This window comes from Falco cherrug, chromosome 9, assembly GCF_023634085.1.
Source record: "Falco cherrug isolate bFalChe1 chromosome 9, bFalChe1.pri, whole genome shotgun sequence".
NCBI classification, from domain to species: Eukaryota; Metazoa; Chordata; class Aves; order Falconiformes; family Falconidae; genus Falco; species Falco cherrug.
Window position 1 is genome coordinate 9,884,689 of NC_073705.1, and position 14,046 is coordinate 9,898,734.

At 57.6% G+C, this 14,046-nt stretch overlaps 1 protein-coding gene across 4 annotated transcripts in view; it reads left to right on the top strand.

Annotated features, from left to right (window-relative positions):
- Window positions 1-599: 599 nt before the first annotated feature.
- Window positions 600-14,046, top strand: part of NOTCH1 (notch receptor 1) — a 44,634-nt gene continuing 31,187 nt past the window's right edge. For 2 of the 4 annotated variants that reach the window (XM_055720710.1, XM_055720712.1), the window contains exons 1-2: window positions 600-937; window positions 2,556-2,637. In XM_055720710.1, coding sequence (XP_055576685.1) covers window positions 775-937; window positions 2,556-2,637 — 245 coding nt within the window. In that variant the 5' untranslated portion in view covers window positions 600-774. The remainder of the gene's footprint in view (window positions 938-2,555; window positions 2,638-14,046) is intronic. The other 2 variants (XM_055720711.1, XM_055720713.1) reach the window with 1 other exon arrangement.

Genomic DNA, 14,046 nt, shown 5'->3' on the forward strand with positions numbered 1-14,046 from the left:
TGTGGTGGCTGCATGGGATGGCTGTGCTGGAGCTGCACTGGGGATGGGGGGGCTGCACTGCAGGGTTGTGGGGACTGCATGGGGGGTTGCTCCAGGGGTGCCTGGTGGCTGCATGGAGGGGCTGCACCGAGGGTGTCCGGTGGCTGCATGGGGGGGCTGCACCGGAGGTGTCCGGTGGCTGCATGGGGGGGCTGCACCTGGGGTGTCTGGTGGCTGCGTCGAGGGGCTGCACCGGGGGTGTCTGGTGGCTGCACGGAGGGGCTGCACCGGAGGTGTGCGGCGGCTGTTGACGGGGGGCTGCACCGGAGGTGTGCGGCGGCTGTGTGAGGGGGGGCTGCACCGGGGATGTCTGGTGGCTGGGGGGGGGGGGGCTCCACCAGGGGTGTCCGGTGGCCGCACGGGGGGCGTCTGCCCCGCCGCCCCACTGCCATCTCACGCAGGGTCCCTCCGTGGCGGGAAGGGGCTTCCCACCCGCGGCCCCCCGGGCTGGGCAGGGAGGAGCGTCCCGTCCCGTGCTGTGCCGCCCCATCCCGTGCCGTGCCGCGCCGTCCCGCCCCGCGCCGTCCCGCCCCCCCGCCCTCCCGCCCGGCCCGGCCCGGCCCGCCGGGGCTGAGCAGCCGCGGGAGGCGCCGGCGCTCGGAGTCGCTGCGCTCGGCGTGGGGCGCGCTGTGTCTGGGGCTCCCGGCGGGGCAGCGCCTACCGGCACCGGTACCGGCTCGGCTCGGCCGAGGCCCCGCGGATCTATGCGGCTGTGAGCGGCGGGAGCAGAGCGGGATGGAGCGGCTCCTGGCGCCCGGCCTCCTGGTGCTCCTGCTGCCCGCCCTGACGCGAGGTGAGGGCCGCCGCGACGGGCCCCGCACCGGCCGCCCCGGCCCGGCAGGAAGTTTGCCGAGAGCGGGGCCGGGCGCGGCGGGGGGCCCGAGTCCGGCTGGGCACGGTGGGTGCCGGAGCGCGGCGCCGTCGGGGCGGGGGGGGTCCGTGGGAACCGGACTCGGTGCCTGGGGACAGGGCGCAGCTGCTCGGGGGGGACTGGAACTCGGCGCCGCCGCAGGGGGGGACACCGGGGCTGGAGCCGTGGTGCGGAGCGGGGCTCAGCACGGCGGAGGGGCAGGGACTCGCTGTCCCGGAGGTGGCGGGGGAGCGGCGCTCGGGGCCGGCGGGAACCGGAGCTCGGTACCGGGGGGTGCCGCGGGGAGCTGGCGCTCGCTGCCGACGGGCGGACCGGAGCTGGGGACGGGGGGGCGGGGGGCGCCGGAGCTCGGGACGGCGGGCGGGTGGGGGCCGTCGGAGCTGGGACCGGCGGGCGGGGAGCCGGAGCTCGGGGCAGGCTCGGCCCCGCGGAGGGGCGCGCAGGGCGGCCGCGCTCCTGCCTGTTGTTCCACGAGAGCTTTTAACCGTTTTGCAAATTTTTCTCGGTTTCCTGTTTCTTGAAAGTCACCAGGGTCCCCCCGGCTCTCCCCCCCAGCCCCCGCCGGCGCCGGCCCTGGGGCGGGCCCGGGCGCTTCGCCGCGCCGCGCTGCGCTCCCGTCGGGGGCGGCCGGTCGGGGCCGGGGCGAAGAGCCCTGAAAGTGGCCGGAGGTGCGGGGCGGAGCGGGGAGCAGCCCGCCCGCGGGGGGCCGGGGCCCTGCCATGCCCCCCCCAGCCCCGGCCCCGAGCGAGCAACCATCCTTACAGCAGGAGTGTCCTGGGAGGGTTTTGGGAAGGGAAGGCAGCAGGGTTGCCGTCGGCCCGCTCCGCACCGGGACCGCCCGGGCTAAGAGCCGTGCCTGGCGCCCAGCCCTCGCAGGCGAAGTTTGCAGAAAGTTGTGGCCGGCTGGAGCGGTCCCCAGCCCCCCCTCTCCATCCCCTGTGGGGTGTGCTGGGGGGGGGGGCGGGGCGCGGCCAGAGCCCCGAGGATGTCCCTGGGGTGCGGGGGGCTCGGCAGCCGCCTGGCAGAGAAGTTTGGTTCTGGTCGTGGTGGTGCCAAGTTGTTCGATGTGAAACCACTCTGGCTGCACACGCGTGGCGCGGAGCCGGTTACCGTGAAGAGCGAGTGGGGCAGAGAAGGGGGAAGAGTGAGCCGGGGTGGAAATCGGAAGCGATTCTGGTACTTTCAGCAAGTTGCTGTGGTAACTGTGCAGAATTTGGCTCTGAGGGCCAGACAATGAAAACTTTACTCATAGCAAGTTGTGACGGGCAACTCATTTCGTTACCGAGTTAATGGTAACTCATGGGCCCTCGGGCGGATGGTTTTTCCCAAATGGCATTTGTCACTCAAGGGCCTGATCTGGGGTTTCTCTCTGTCAGCCCTCCCACTGGAGGAGAAGGCAGAGCCTGCCCTCGAGCCCACCCTGAGTTTATTTTTAGGTGAGCCTTTCGGCACTGGGGCCATGCGGTCCCTGCCCGCCTCCATCACCCTGCGACTGGGGGCCACCGGGTGCCACAGCCCCCATCTCACCAGGCTGCGCAGGGGGTCTCGGCGAGCCTGTCCCCAGTCTGGGTGACTCTAGGGGATGCAGCCACTGCCACTGCCACCCAGAACCTGCACCATGGCTAACGCTCTCCTTCTGTTGCAGGTTTACGGTGCACACAGCTTGCCGAATCCTGCCTCAACGGGGGCAAGTGTGAAACTTTTCTCAACGGGACGGAGGTGTGCCAGTAAGTATGGAGGAGCCAGAGGATTTTCATCTCTCCTGACCAAAGTATTGACATGCATGTTGACTTTGCTTTGAAGGCTCTGGATTTAATAGGGCAAGATGCGTTCTCTTTCCTTGAGTGGCAAGAATAACCTGCTTGTGTAGGAGTCGCCGCGAGTTTGGCAGGATTGGGCTTTGTTCGTAGCTGGGTGGAAAAACATGGGCAAAGGGCCATGTTTTGCTGGTGTTAACCTATGCAGACTGCCCTGCTGATGGAGCAGGAGGTAGGGCCAGCCCGCGGCACTCGTTGGACCGTCAGGCAGGGAGGGAAGCTGTCTGTCTCTCTGTCTGTCTTCCAGCTACTCCCTCCTGGCCCCGAAGCGTTGCCTTTCACTCCCTTGCACCCTGGCAGTTCGTGGTGCGGTGCCCCAGTATATCTCCAATAAACATTCAAGAGAGGTTTCATGGTGTGGCTCTGGCCTCTGGAGCTGCCCCGTTGATGTCCGTGGGTCTGCGGGGCATCGCCCAGGGCGGGCAGGGGAGCAGGGCCACCTCCTCCCGCAGTCCTGCCAGCGCCGGTGCCAAGCTGCGGTCCAGCCCGGCGTTCCTGGCAGGACCTGGCACCCGGGCCGGAGCTTTCTCCAAGCCGATTGTGGGGAAACGGATGTGTAAAGCGTTGGGACTCTTTGAAGGACCAACCGACCCACCGCAGCGATGGCCGATTCACTCCAGGCTCCCAGGGAACAATAATCAAGAGAAATGAATAAGACTCCAGCTCCCTTTTAAAAACGATTCCATAAAAGAAATGTGAATGGGCAAGACTCTGTTTTCCGGCCAGATTTCCCCTCTGCCTGTTGAACGTGGCCTGAGCTGAGAGCGGGCGGGGAGACGTTCCCACCCACCCCAAATTTCCAAATAGGAAGTCCTCGGCGGAGGAACCTGAAGGCATTTCCAATCCCAACCTGTTGAATGGCAGTTTCCCTTGACAATGTGTGTTGCTTTTTTGCAAATCTGCCTGGGTGCCGTTACTCTGCCCAGTAGCCAGCCACCTCCCGCCCCCTTCTCCAAGCTGAGCCCCCCAACCCTTTGGTGCAAATAAATCAGCAAATCAATCAGGCACATGAGCAATTTAATGGACAAAGGCTGGGTCTCTTTGTGAGCCACTAATGAATGCACGCCACTTTTTTTTGCACAGAAGCCCTTACCAACGCTTGACGCTCTAAATCTTGTTTTCTTTCATTCAAAGAGCGACAGCTGGGATTCGGTCGAAATTCGGCAGCTATTGTTAAGGGAGGCAGATTAATGCTGTGTGACTAATCATGTATGGCTTCCCAGAATGCCCAACCCTCCACCCCCTCCCCAACCTTACACCCCTCCTTTTCCTTGTGGTCATTCTTCCCTTTTTTTCTTAAGTCTCTGCAACTCCTGATTTACTTTTCATGTGCAGATGGTGATGGAATCTAATTAGATCTGATGTGTGCGAGCTCTATATGGAGGAGAAGCCTCCAAAGTAGGCTTGGGATGGGCTTTTTTTAAGAGAAAAAGTTTAAAGAACTTGTTCTTTAAACTTGCTAGCTGTGAATAACCACCTCTCGCTTGGCTGCAGATGCTGGGATGGATTCACGAGTGTGTGCGAGTTATTTTTGCAGGAAACCAAAGTGTGTGTTCTCAGTGTGTTAAAGCGCTTGTCCCGTGCAGGGTATGCTCCGTGGGCGATCGGGGCAGATATCGGAGGTACTGCCAGACTGGAGGAGGTGCAGCTTTCTGAGGTATCTGAGAGCAGCTTGCAAAATCCTGGTTTTTTACTTGTTTGAATATCTCTTTACGAGGAGTTTTGCTTCCAAGCTTCTTAAACAAAGCAGAGCCAAGAACACAGATACCAGACGCAGAAAAGCTTGGCACTGCCCTTTGGCGCCTGCGTGAAATGCACCATTTTGGCTGCTGGCCACATCTCTGCTCGGCCTGGCACTTAACAAAGTTTGGCCATAAAGCCCCATTGTGCTGCCCCCACAAATCCAATTAGAAAGTGGAGTGAAATAAATAGCGTACGAGGGAGACGCTACTCCAGCGGACAAGCGTCCTGGCGTTTGTGGCAGGAGAGAGCTCGTTGGGTTACGTGAAGACGACTCTGATAACTCTGAAACCGAGTTATCGGCCCTGTTACGGAAAGGGAATCGCCGGTGCGAGGCGATGAGATTTCTCTGCCTTTATTATTTTACAGGGATAGTTTGTAAAACTCCAGGTGTCTTATCTTGTTTGTCCCTTTGCCAGGCAGTTCGGGGCACGCAGGGCTTTAATTGAATGGAGAGGACTGAGCATTTGATCGGCTGGAGGGCTCGCGACAGAAGCGGCCTAATTAAGCCGCCTTTGGAGCTGCTTTCCATCTTGGCAGGGGTAGCCGGGTCTTTCAGTGCTGGAGGAGCAGCCGCAGAGTTTGGCGCATCTTGCCCGGACCCCAGCTGGAGGCGCAGGGTGTTTCTGTCCCACGCACAGCGCTCGGACCAGATCCGGAGCTTTAGACGGTCCTGCCTGCAGATGATGGCTGCTGCGGTGCTTGACGTGTGGTTTCGTGGTGCTGGATAGCTGTGGCTTTCCAGAAAAAGCACTTGCCTTTGACTAAGGCATTTTCCCAGACAAAATGAGAAGGTTTTCCAAAAAGATCGTTTTGACTTCTAGTGATAGCTCCTAATTAGACTGTTGGACAACCGTAGTTTTGACTGGCATCCCTGCAAAGGAGTAGGGCTGATTTTAGGTTGCTGTGCCATGTGATGTTTATTCCCAGGACCTCCCTTGCTCTGCTAGTTAAAAGCAGATGGCATGAAAGAAGGCTGCGTTTCAAACGCCACTCCACCAGCCTCGTGCCATTCAAGTCAGAGGAGCTGCGCCTGGGTTGTCATACCCTCGCCCAGAGAAGCAGAAGAGATGGCAGAGGAAAAGAATAAGTTAAATTAATCGCTAGGCTTGCGCTGAAAAGGGGGAAAAGTCGGTTTGCTAAAGTACTTCCTCTGTTTATGAATCAGCGTGGCGTTGTAGTTCAGCTGGGGCGATGGCTCCGGAGCCGGTGCCTGTTGCCACCACCAGCTTCTACGGGCAGTGGGCCAGAAACATTGGAAGAAACGTTCAGAGGGGGGACTGTAGTGGGAAGAGATGGTTATTTTAACTCCAGACTCTTCCAGGAGACAACCAGGAAGACGAGAGGAGTGATCTGAGCCCTGCAGCTCTCTGTGCCCTTCAAGTTATTCAACTGCTCAGTCATTGTTATCTCATTGTAAAGGGCGGAAGTTTCCTTCTGGTTTGGTTTTTCTCATGTGCTTTAACCCAACGTTATTTCCATGAAATAATAACAAAGAAAAAATGCAGTCTCCATGCTGGAGAGGAAGAGGGTGGAGTGTTGAACAATCAACCAGAGGAAGCTCTTAAAGCAGTAGACGAGCGGTGATTCAGCCATGTTGAGAACTCTTGATGGCTCTTTCGAGTCTGATCTCATTCTCGGAAAGAACAAGGTGGAAATGGGTAAAAGGGTAGATTAAAAATACAAAAGCGTCACCTGTTGCAGATTCCAGTTGAAGAGAAACTTAGCTGAGAAGCCCAGCTGGTGAGGTCACTGGGACAGCAGCGGGATTTTTTAGCTCTTTGCTAGAAGAATCTCTGTTTACATCTCTCCTCTCTGCCAGGTGTCTTGATGGTTATCAGTTGTCTCAGGTGGTCCCACGGACTCCTGCTTACTTGCCTTGGGATTTTATTGATTGGGCTGAGGGTTTTTGCTTGCTTTTTCTCATGGCTTGGATACTTGTGATGTCCAAAGGGTTGTACTACATTTGGACAGGGGCAAGTGTGGGTCATGTTCAAGAAGAAATATCTCAGTAGGTCCCTCAGCAGTACGTGTGGCACAGAGATGAGCAGGAGGGATGGCGTGGTGCGTGCCGAGATGAATTTGCTCAGAGGCTCCCCAGGATGCAGAGGGGATGGGGTATTCACAGCGGCCATCATCACCCGAGACCAGAGGGGCTATTCCTCGCCAGGTATTTGCAGCTGTTAAATGTGTGGTCCTGCGGTGCGATGCGGTGCATGGGGCTCCGTGGGCAGCTTCTGGAGGTCACTGGCTTTGACCTGTGGGGTACCTTTTACTCCACCAAAATCTCTTCCATCTCAACAAACTGACTCGCTGTCTTCCTACCTGCTGGAAGCCACGATATGTCAGTTTGTTCCAGCTAATACTGCATACCCTGCTCTCACCTCCAAGGCTGTTCCAGTTTATTGTATGTAGCACGAGGGAGACACGTATAAGTCACTGCAAGACCAAGCTATTCACCAATTAAGGGCTTGGATAACATAATCAGGGGGCAGTTAGCAAGTTTTAAAATAACATTGTTTGGAAATTAACCTGCTCTTTCCAGGCCTGGAGGTGTAGTGACCCTCGTTTTGCTCATGTTGGTAGGCGTCCCAAACGGTAACGGCATGTGTACATGAGTGGAATGTGAAATTTATAGAGCATCAGTGTGTTTAACGAGGGGGTAGCCTCGGGGTGCACTTACTGAGAGCTGGTAAGCTCTGTATCTGAATGGAGACTGGTTAACGTGTCGGCAAACTCCAGGTGAAGGTTTTAGACCATGTATTGAGGCTGTGGAGTGGAAGAACTTCTGGGATACAACTTAAACCCTCCTGGGAAAGCAGACCAGCAGTGGGGTCTCGGTTGAGTCCAGCCTCCTTCCCAGGGGCCAAAAAGGTGTTCAGGGTCTTGTCTGCTCTGCTCAGGGCTGCAGGTGTGTGTGGTTTCATGTCCAGCCATCCCTGAGGACTGCCTGGCTCCTGCTGCCGCCTGGGATGGGGCAGCACCGCAGGGCACTTGGGCTGCTCACTCACTGCTCCCCGAGCTGGCCTTGGGCTGACCTCCCGCAGCTCTTTGCTTGGGGGCCCAAGGTTAAAAAGACCATCAGGCCAGAGGTGTGATGGTTTGGGGTGATTCCAGATGCTTTCCAAATAGTGTTTTCATCTCATTACGTGCCCTTGGCACATGGCGCTGAGCCCCAGTGCCTGGAAGGATGGTGCTTCAGCCACCCAGCCCCGCAGCTGTGCCAAAATCCTGCCAGTCCCCGATGCTGCCTTGCTGCATGGTTCCTTGGTGAGCCGGATTTGTTGCGGGGAGGACACATCCCAGCTTTCCCAGTCCATCTGTTCACAGAAGGGCTCCATCCTGTGGTGCTGGGCTCCTTCAGGTTGGCCTTGAGAGCTATCAGCAGCAGCAGGTTTGTGTTACCCCTGCTATCATGAGCACTGCTGGCCATGGGTGTTGTGCTGGGTGCTCACCAGCCCAGGGCTGCGCTCACGCTTTGGTCTGGGGTAAAACTGCAGCTACTCACATCAGCCAGAGATCTGGAATAAGCATAGAAACGTTACTCTGGTGCTGAGTGGGGTGCTGCGCTTTTGCTTCTTGGGTATCTGAATGTGGAGGCATCCAGGAGCAGGAGCGGTGACGTGTGAGGGGCAGGGTCCTGCTTTGGCACTGCTGGCATCAGCAGGGTCTGACCAGGGCTGTAGCGCCAGGGCTCGGGGGGCTGAGGAAGCACCCTCTGGACATATTAGCACAACTCTCTTTGCACGTGTGGTGTTGGAAAGTCTTTGCAGCACTCCGCTAGATCTTACTGACACCAGGCTATGGCAGCTCCCATACACCTGCTTGGAGACCCCAGGACAGTTAGAGATGCCCACCTGGGGACACCCCAGTCTTTACTTTTGACACCTGGATCTTGCTGGTGGAGCAGCTCAGGGTGCTTCCCGATGGTGTGACGGTGCCCATTCAGGCTTGCACACCTTTGGCTGGACTCTGCCTTCCTCGGTGCGCAGCAGCACCAAGACCTGTTGCAGTGCCCCAGTTTACAGCTCTAGTGCATGTCCAGCAGGTCAAGTCCCCCCCGTCACCTCCCCGTGTTGGCAGGTGCCCCATGGGCAGGGGTCTGCAGTACGGGATGGTGTTGAGGTTTCCACATATGTCAAGTGAGGTCTGCTGAGTGCCTCAGTTCCCCTTCTGTCTGCTGCTGTATCTGAACATCAAAACCTGTCTTGGTGCGAGAGGGAGGACACAGCCTGCTGGGCGCATCCTGGCTCGCGGTGACAGAGGTGCCCGTTGGTAAATGCGGTGCTCAGTGCTTGGGGTGCAGGATCAGGACCACAACTAAAGCCCACGTGATGGATTGGGGAGGGGGGAAGACATTGAACTGGGCCATGTGGGGACCTCTGCCTCAGAACAGAATATAATATTTTTAGTTCACGGCCGCTGATGCCCATGTCTGTGTCTGCCAAGGGCTGTTGGGAGCACGATGCCGGTGAGATGCGAGCGGTGCGCGCTCTGGTTGTGCTTCCCTCGCACAGCAGTAATTAATGTCTGCTTTAAGCTTGCACCCGTCACGTCCTCCCCTTCCCCCATGGCAGTCTGGAGTTAATATTGGAAAAGTCAGTTAAACAGTTAATGTTTAGGCCCTGGTTGTTAGGCTCTTGCACATTTCCAGCAAAGGGAGCGAAGTTGCATTTTAATGGGAAACTTTCACGCTCAGTCAAGTTGCAAAAATTTATTTGCGCAGTAGTCATTTTCTTTTAACAACTTTTCACCCTAATTCCCTTCCCCAAAATCTGAATTTAATGGTATTTATATGGGAAATGGATTTATTAAGTTTTAATGACGCTATAACGTTGCCCTTATTTATATAGAAGGGACACCCTGCAGGCAAGCAGCCTTGTGGTGGTGGGCTGGGTGCCGGGGGGAGCACCGCCGGGCTGGGAGCCTGTTGCTTTGGGCTCCATCTGAAGTTGGTGTAGCTGAGAGTGGTGGTGCCAGGCTGTGCAGGTTCAGTCCCAGGGCTGTGCAGGATCAGTCCCAGGCCACTGCAAGGGCTGATGCTGTAGGGCTGAGCTTCCTGTCCTGCTGCTGATTCCTCCTCATCCTCCTTTATGGCTCCTTGGAGCGATGTGACACTACCTGTGTCCACCACAACTGTCCCCAAGAGGAGCAATGAAAGGAGCCTTTGGCCCTGGGGGTCTTCACTTTGCCAGCTGCTCTGTCCCGTGTCCCCTGGCTGAGAGAGCTGGCGCTGGTGGGGTGATGGGGACCCCAAGTACCATGTGCTCCCTGCTGACATCGCTGCCTGGGGGGTGAGTGTGAGTGTGCCGTGGTTTATTTTAAGATGGAAATTACCCGCTGTCTATGAGCAGCCATGGAGGAGAGCATGTTCCCAGTGCTCCTGCCCCACCAGCGCGTCCTTGGGGGGGGGGATCAGAAGAAGACCCTCCCGAAGGCTCTCACGGCCAGGTAACCCATCGAGTAGCTCCTCTTGGAGCAGTTGGAGGAATGTGGCTGTCGAGGGCAGGATGTGCAGTGCCACCAGCACCCACAGCCCATCGGCGGCCGGAGCCCCGTGCGCCGGCTTCGGGGTGGGCTGGGAGAGTGACCCCGCTGGGGAGCAGCCTGGGACAAGGCGGGGGGGGGGGGCTCTCCCCAGCCCCCAGCCCCTATTAAAATGTTAGACACAGACCCTCCAAGTCAAAAGGCAGGGCGACAGACGGCCCTTTCACAGGGCCTGCTGCTCCCCACAAAAGGGGGGTTTCCAGGGGAGGGGGGCAGGAATGCGGGCTGCGGCCGGAGGGCAGAGCCGCCACCATTGTCCCCGCTCCCTCAGCGAGGGCGTCATGTTGACACAGGGATTTCTGCCGGCAAAAGGTGTCGGAGGCAGAACCTTCCCTCCCTCTCTTGCCGTTTCCTTGGATAAACTCAGCAGCAACAGAAATCCCGGGATGCAGATCCCAGGAGCAGATAGATACCCGTCTGCTTGGAGGTGCTTTACGTCCCTCAGGCCATAGTATCCAAGGAGGCGAGGTTTTTGTTGCTAATAACTGTTTTGGGGAGCTTTGCTTGCGAAGAGAAACCAGCAGCTTCATGGCTGTGGCTGGGGGGAACTGGATCCATCACTGGCCATCTGTGCCCTCCCATCCTTTCACCAAAAAAGCCTCGGAGCAAATTGCTCTGGCTTTAGGGTTTGTGCTGCAGGGGCATCCATGTGCTCTGCACCCCCCCCCACCCCCCCTCCTGTTTATAAATATCGGAGCTAAATATAGCTTGTTTAAACTCTTGGTGGCTGTTCAGATCCTAATCTCAGGTTTTATGTTCAGGATTAGAAGAGGGGATGGTGGGGTCACGCGTGTCCCGGGTGGGAGTTTTCCATATTTGGCTCTCAGGCAGCACGGTGTGTAGCCAAAACTTCGTTTAAGGGGATAACGAAAAAAAAATAAGAATTCATCGCTTAGGAAGGTGGTGACACCGGCACTGTGTGCATGTCAGAGCAAGGCAGCGTGGATTTGCCCTGCACAGGCAGCGGGTGTGGGCAGCACTGTGTCCAGAGCGGGTGGAAATGGGCACGTACCCTGAAAGGGACGGGGAAGGGAGGGTGGCCTCAGGAGGAGGAAATTCCGCATCTCCCCCCAGTTCCAACTTTTCTTTCAGCTGGCTTAAAGGATAGAATGTTTTTAAAGGGAAAATGTTTACATCTGAAAAATCAAAGCAGGGAGCAGTTGCAGTGGGTGCTCTCAAACGCCACAGCTGCTGGGCAGCACTGCGGAGGGAGAGGAGAGCTGGGTAACAGCGGTTGGGCACCCCGGTCACCCTGGTCACCCGTGTGGGCACTTCTTGAGGACCTGCCTCAGGATGCTCGCCCCTGCCCGGCAAGGGGACAGTGGGATCACTCGCCGGCTTCAGCCCAGGCTGTGTTCCCTAGGGAAGCACATCCTTCATGGTGGCCCCATAAATGGGCTCCTCCAAGAGAAGGTTGAGCAGGGACCGGGATGAGCAGAGAGGGCAGAGCTCGGCTCAGGGCAGCCCGCTCCCACGAACAATAGGGCTGTGCAGATTCATGCCGGCAGAGGATATAAAAAACATCAACTGGGGAAAAAAAATCCATAGCAGCCATTGTTGAGGGTGGGAATGAAGCGAGTTTTGTCTTGGTCTCTTCCTTCGACATCTTTCATGTTTATTGTGAATGAAGCTCCATTGAAGGGCTGCTCCTTCCCAGGTAGCCGGTTACCACCCGGTGAATAGCCTGGCCACTTTGCTTAGTAATGGGATTATATTGTTTTTCATTACAATGGGAACTTTGATTCCCAAAATGTCCTGACTAATGTCTACTTAAGAAACAAAGCCATTTTTTTTCCCTCTCCCCATCGAACTGGTAGGAGGAACAGGGCTCTAGCACGTTTTTCCCCACTCCTGTCCATGAGTACATCCAGCTTTCGGAATTCCTTTAGTTTCTCTCCAGATGAAAGTCTGGATCTTAAAATCTCAATTAGATGGCTTGGGCTAGGTCAAAAATGAAATGGAACGAACAAAAAAAAACCAAAAAACACATCAAAGACTTTGGAATTGCAGTTTGCTTTTTTTAATTAAACAAGACTGGAGATCTGCTCTTGCTTTATTAACCTGATGTCACTCGGAGTAACCTGCTGCTTTGCCAACCGCCCTCCCTGTGTGAAACTCTCTTTTTTTCCCAGGCTGGTGTCCCAGAGTGTTTAATAAAGCAGGTCCTGGATGGGACTTCATAAAAAAAACCACCAGTTTGGTTTAGCACTGGGTTTTGGTGCTGGGAGCCATGTTGCGGCTGCCGGAGGTGTTTGTGGGGCCGTGCTGGCGCCGGGGGAGTGCAGCAGGGCTGGTGGGAGCTCTGGGGTGTATCGCCCAGCCGGGGTGCCCGATGTGTGTGAGGGGGAGCTGGGCAGCTCTGCCTCTTCTGCCTTGGCTCTCCTGGGAGCCGTGGCAAAGCCTTTGGTTTCTTAACGGACGGCTGTGCCAGAAACCACAGAGCAAAGCTGCAGGTGAGGCGCGGTGAGCCTGGCTGTGCCCGCGGCTGGGAGGGGGCTCAAGCGGCCCCCACCAGCCTCAGGCGGGCAGGGCAGGAGGGAGCAGCCACAGCCCCACATACCCCAGGGAGCTCAGGGCAGCGTCCAAAATTGTTTCTCATCTCCCTGCACCCATCTCTCTTCTGCTGGCTCAAGGGGTGCCCTGCCACCCTGGGCAGGGTGGCAATGCCGGGGCAGGAGCTGAGCAGGACATGGGCTGAGACGCAGGGTGCTGAGTTCTGCTTTCCCAGCGGACCATTTCCCAGGCCTGTCTGCTTTCCCCTGGCTCCGGAGTGTTCTCCTGTGCTCATGGGGTACTTCTGGGGCAGGCTGATGCTGCGGGGAAGCCATCCTGTAGACAGTTGTGTGCACGTGCAGTCCCTGATGATGCTCCATGCAGGAGCACAGGAGGGGCTGGTGGGAAAGCAATGGATAAGGATGAATGGAATAAGGTGGAATGGAAGATGGAGTACGAAGCAAATCTCTCGGTGACATGGAGACGTATCCCTGAGCACCACCCCTTTCTCTGGTTGGATTGGAGCTGGGGGAGATCAGGATCCTCCGGGCTGGCACTGAGCAAGTGTGTCTTAGGGGGAAGGGTGTAACTCCAGGAGAAAGCTGGGGTGTTGCTTCCAGGCTGTGCCAGGCAGGAAGCCACTGGCACAACTGGAAAAGTGACTCTTGTGCGTGAATGCCTGATGGAAAGCGAGCTTAACGCCCGGGGTCTGCAGCTGCTGGGGTGGCACAGGTGGAGGTGTGAAGGCAGGCAGCTGTGGCTCCAAGGACGGCAGTTACCCCAGGGGCGTGCGGGGTGGGGGTGGGGGGGGGTAGGGCCCTGTCTCCACTCTGTGGCTGGCAGCAGTGGCAGTGGTCACTTAGTGCAGCTGAGGGGGACTCTCCTGCTGGTTATTTCTTCTTCCCTCAGCTGTTGCCAGCAAACACGTGAAATCCGAGCGTCCTGCTCACGTTTGGCCACTTGCTTCGCTCCGCAGGGTCCGCACTGGTGCAGGCATCCGCTCGGTCCTGCAGTGTTTGCTGGTGCAGAGGGCTGTGTGGGTGTGGTGGTCTGTCGGTGGAGACCCTCTGCGCCACGCAGGGTCACGGTTGTGGTTGCTGAACCGCCTCTGTGCTGGGGTGGCTCTGCCGGGGGCTCTGGGGCACAGAGAGGATGGCTTGTCTGGGATGGCTGCTCCAGGCCATGGGTACCACCGGGCAGAAAGCAGCATTGCCACCAGCCCAGCCTGCGCCTGGGGATGGGTAGCGGGATGGGGCCAGCTCCCTGTGGCGGGGGAGACCCCACACCTGGTGCCTAGGTTCACTGCTGCCCTAGAGACAACAGGGACTCTCCTGGCTCCGTTAGTCTCAAGACCCCCAAAATGGGGCTTGAGTAAAGACCTGAGCCTCCCCTCCTCAGCTTTCCCACGGTGCTCATACCTTGGGGAAAACAAGCGTGGCCATTTATGCTTCCAGCAGATGTGGGTGAGGAAGAGGTTATGATAGCAGTGCAGATAAGAGGCAGCCTGGACACGGGGCCAGCGGTGGGGATGGGGCTCAC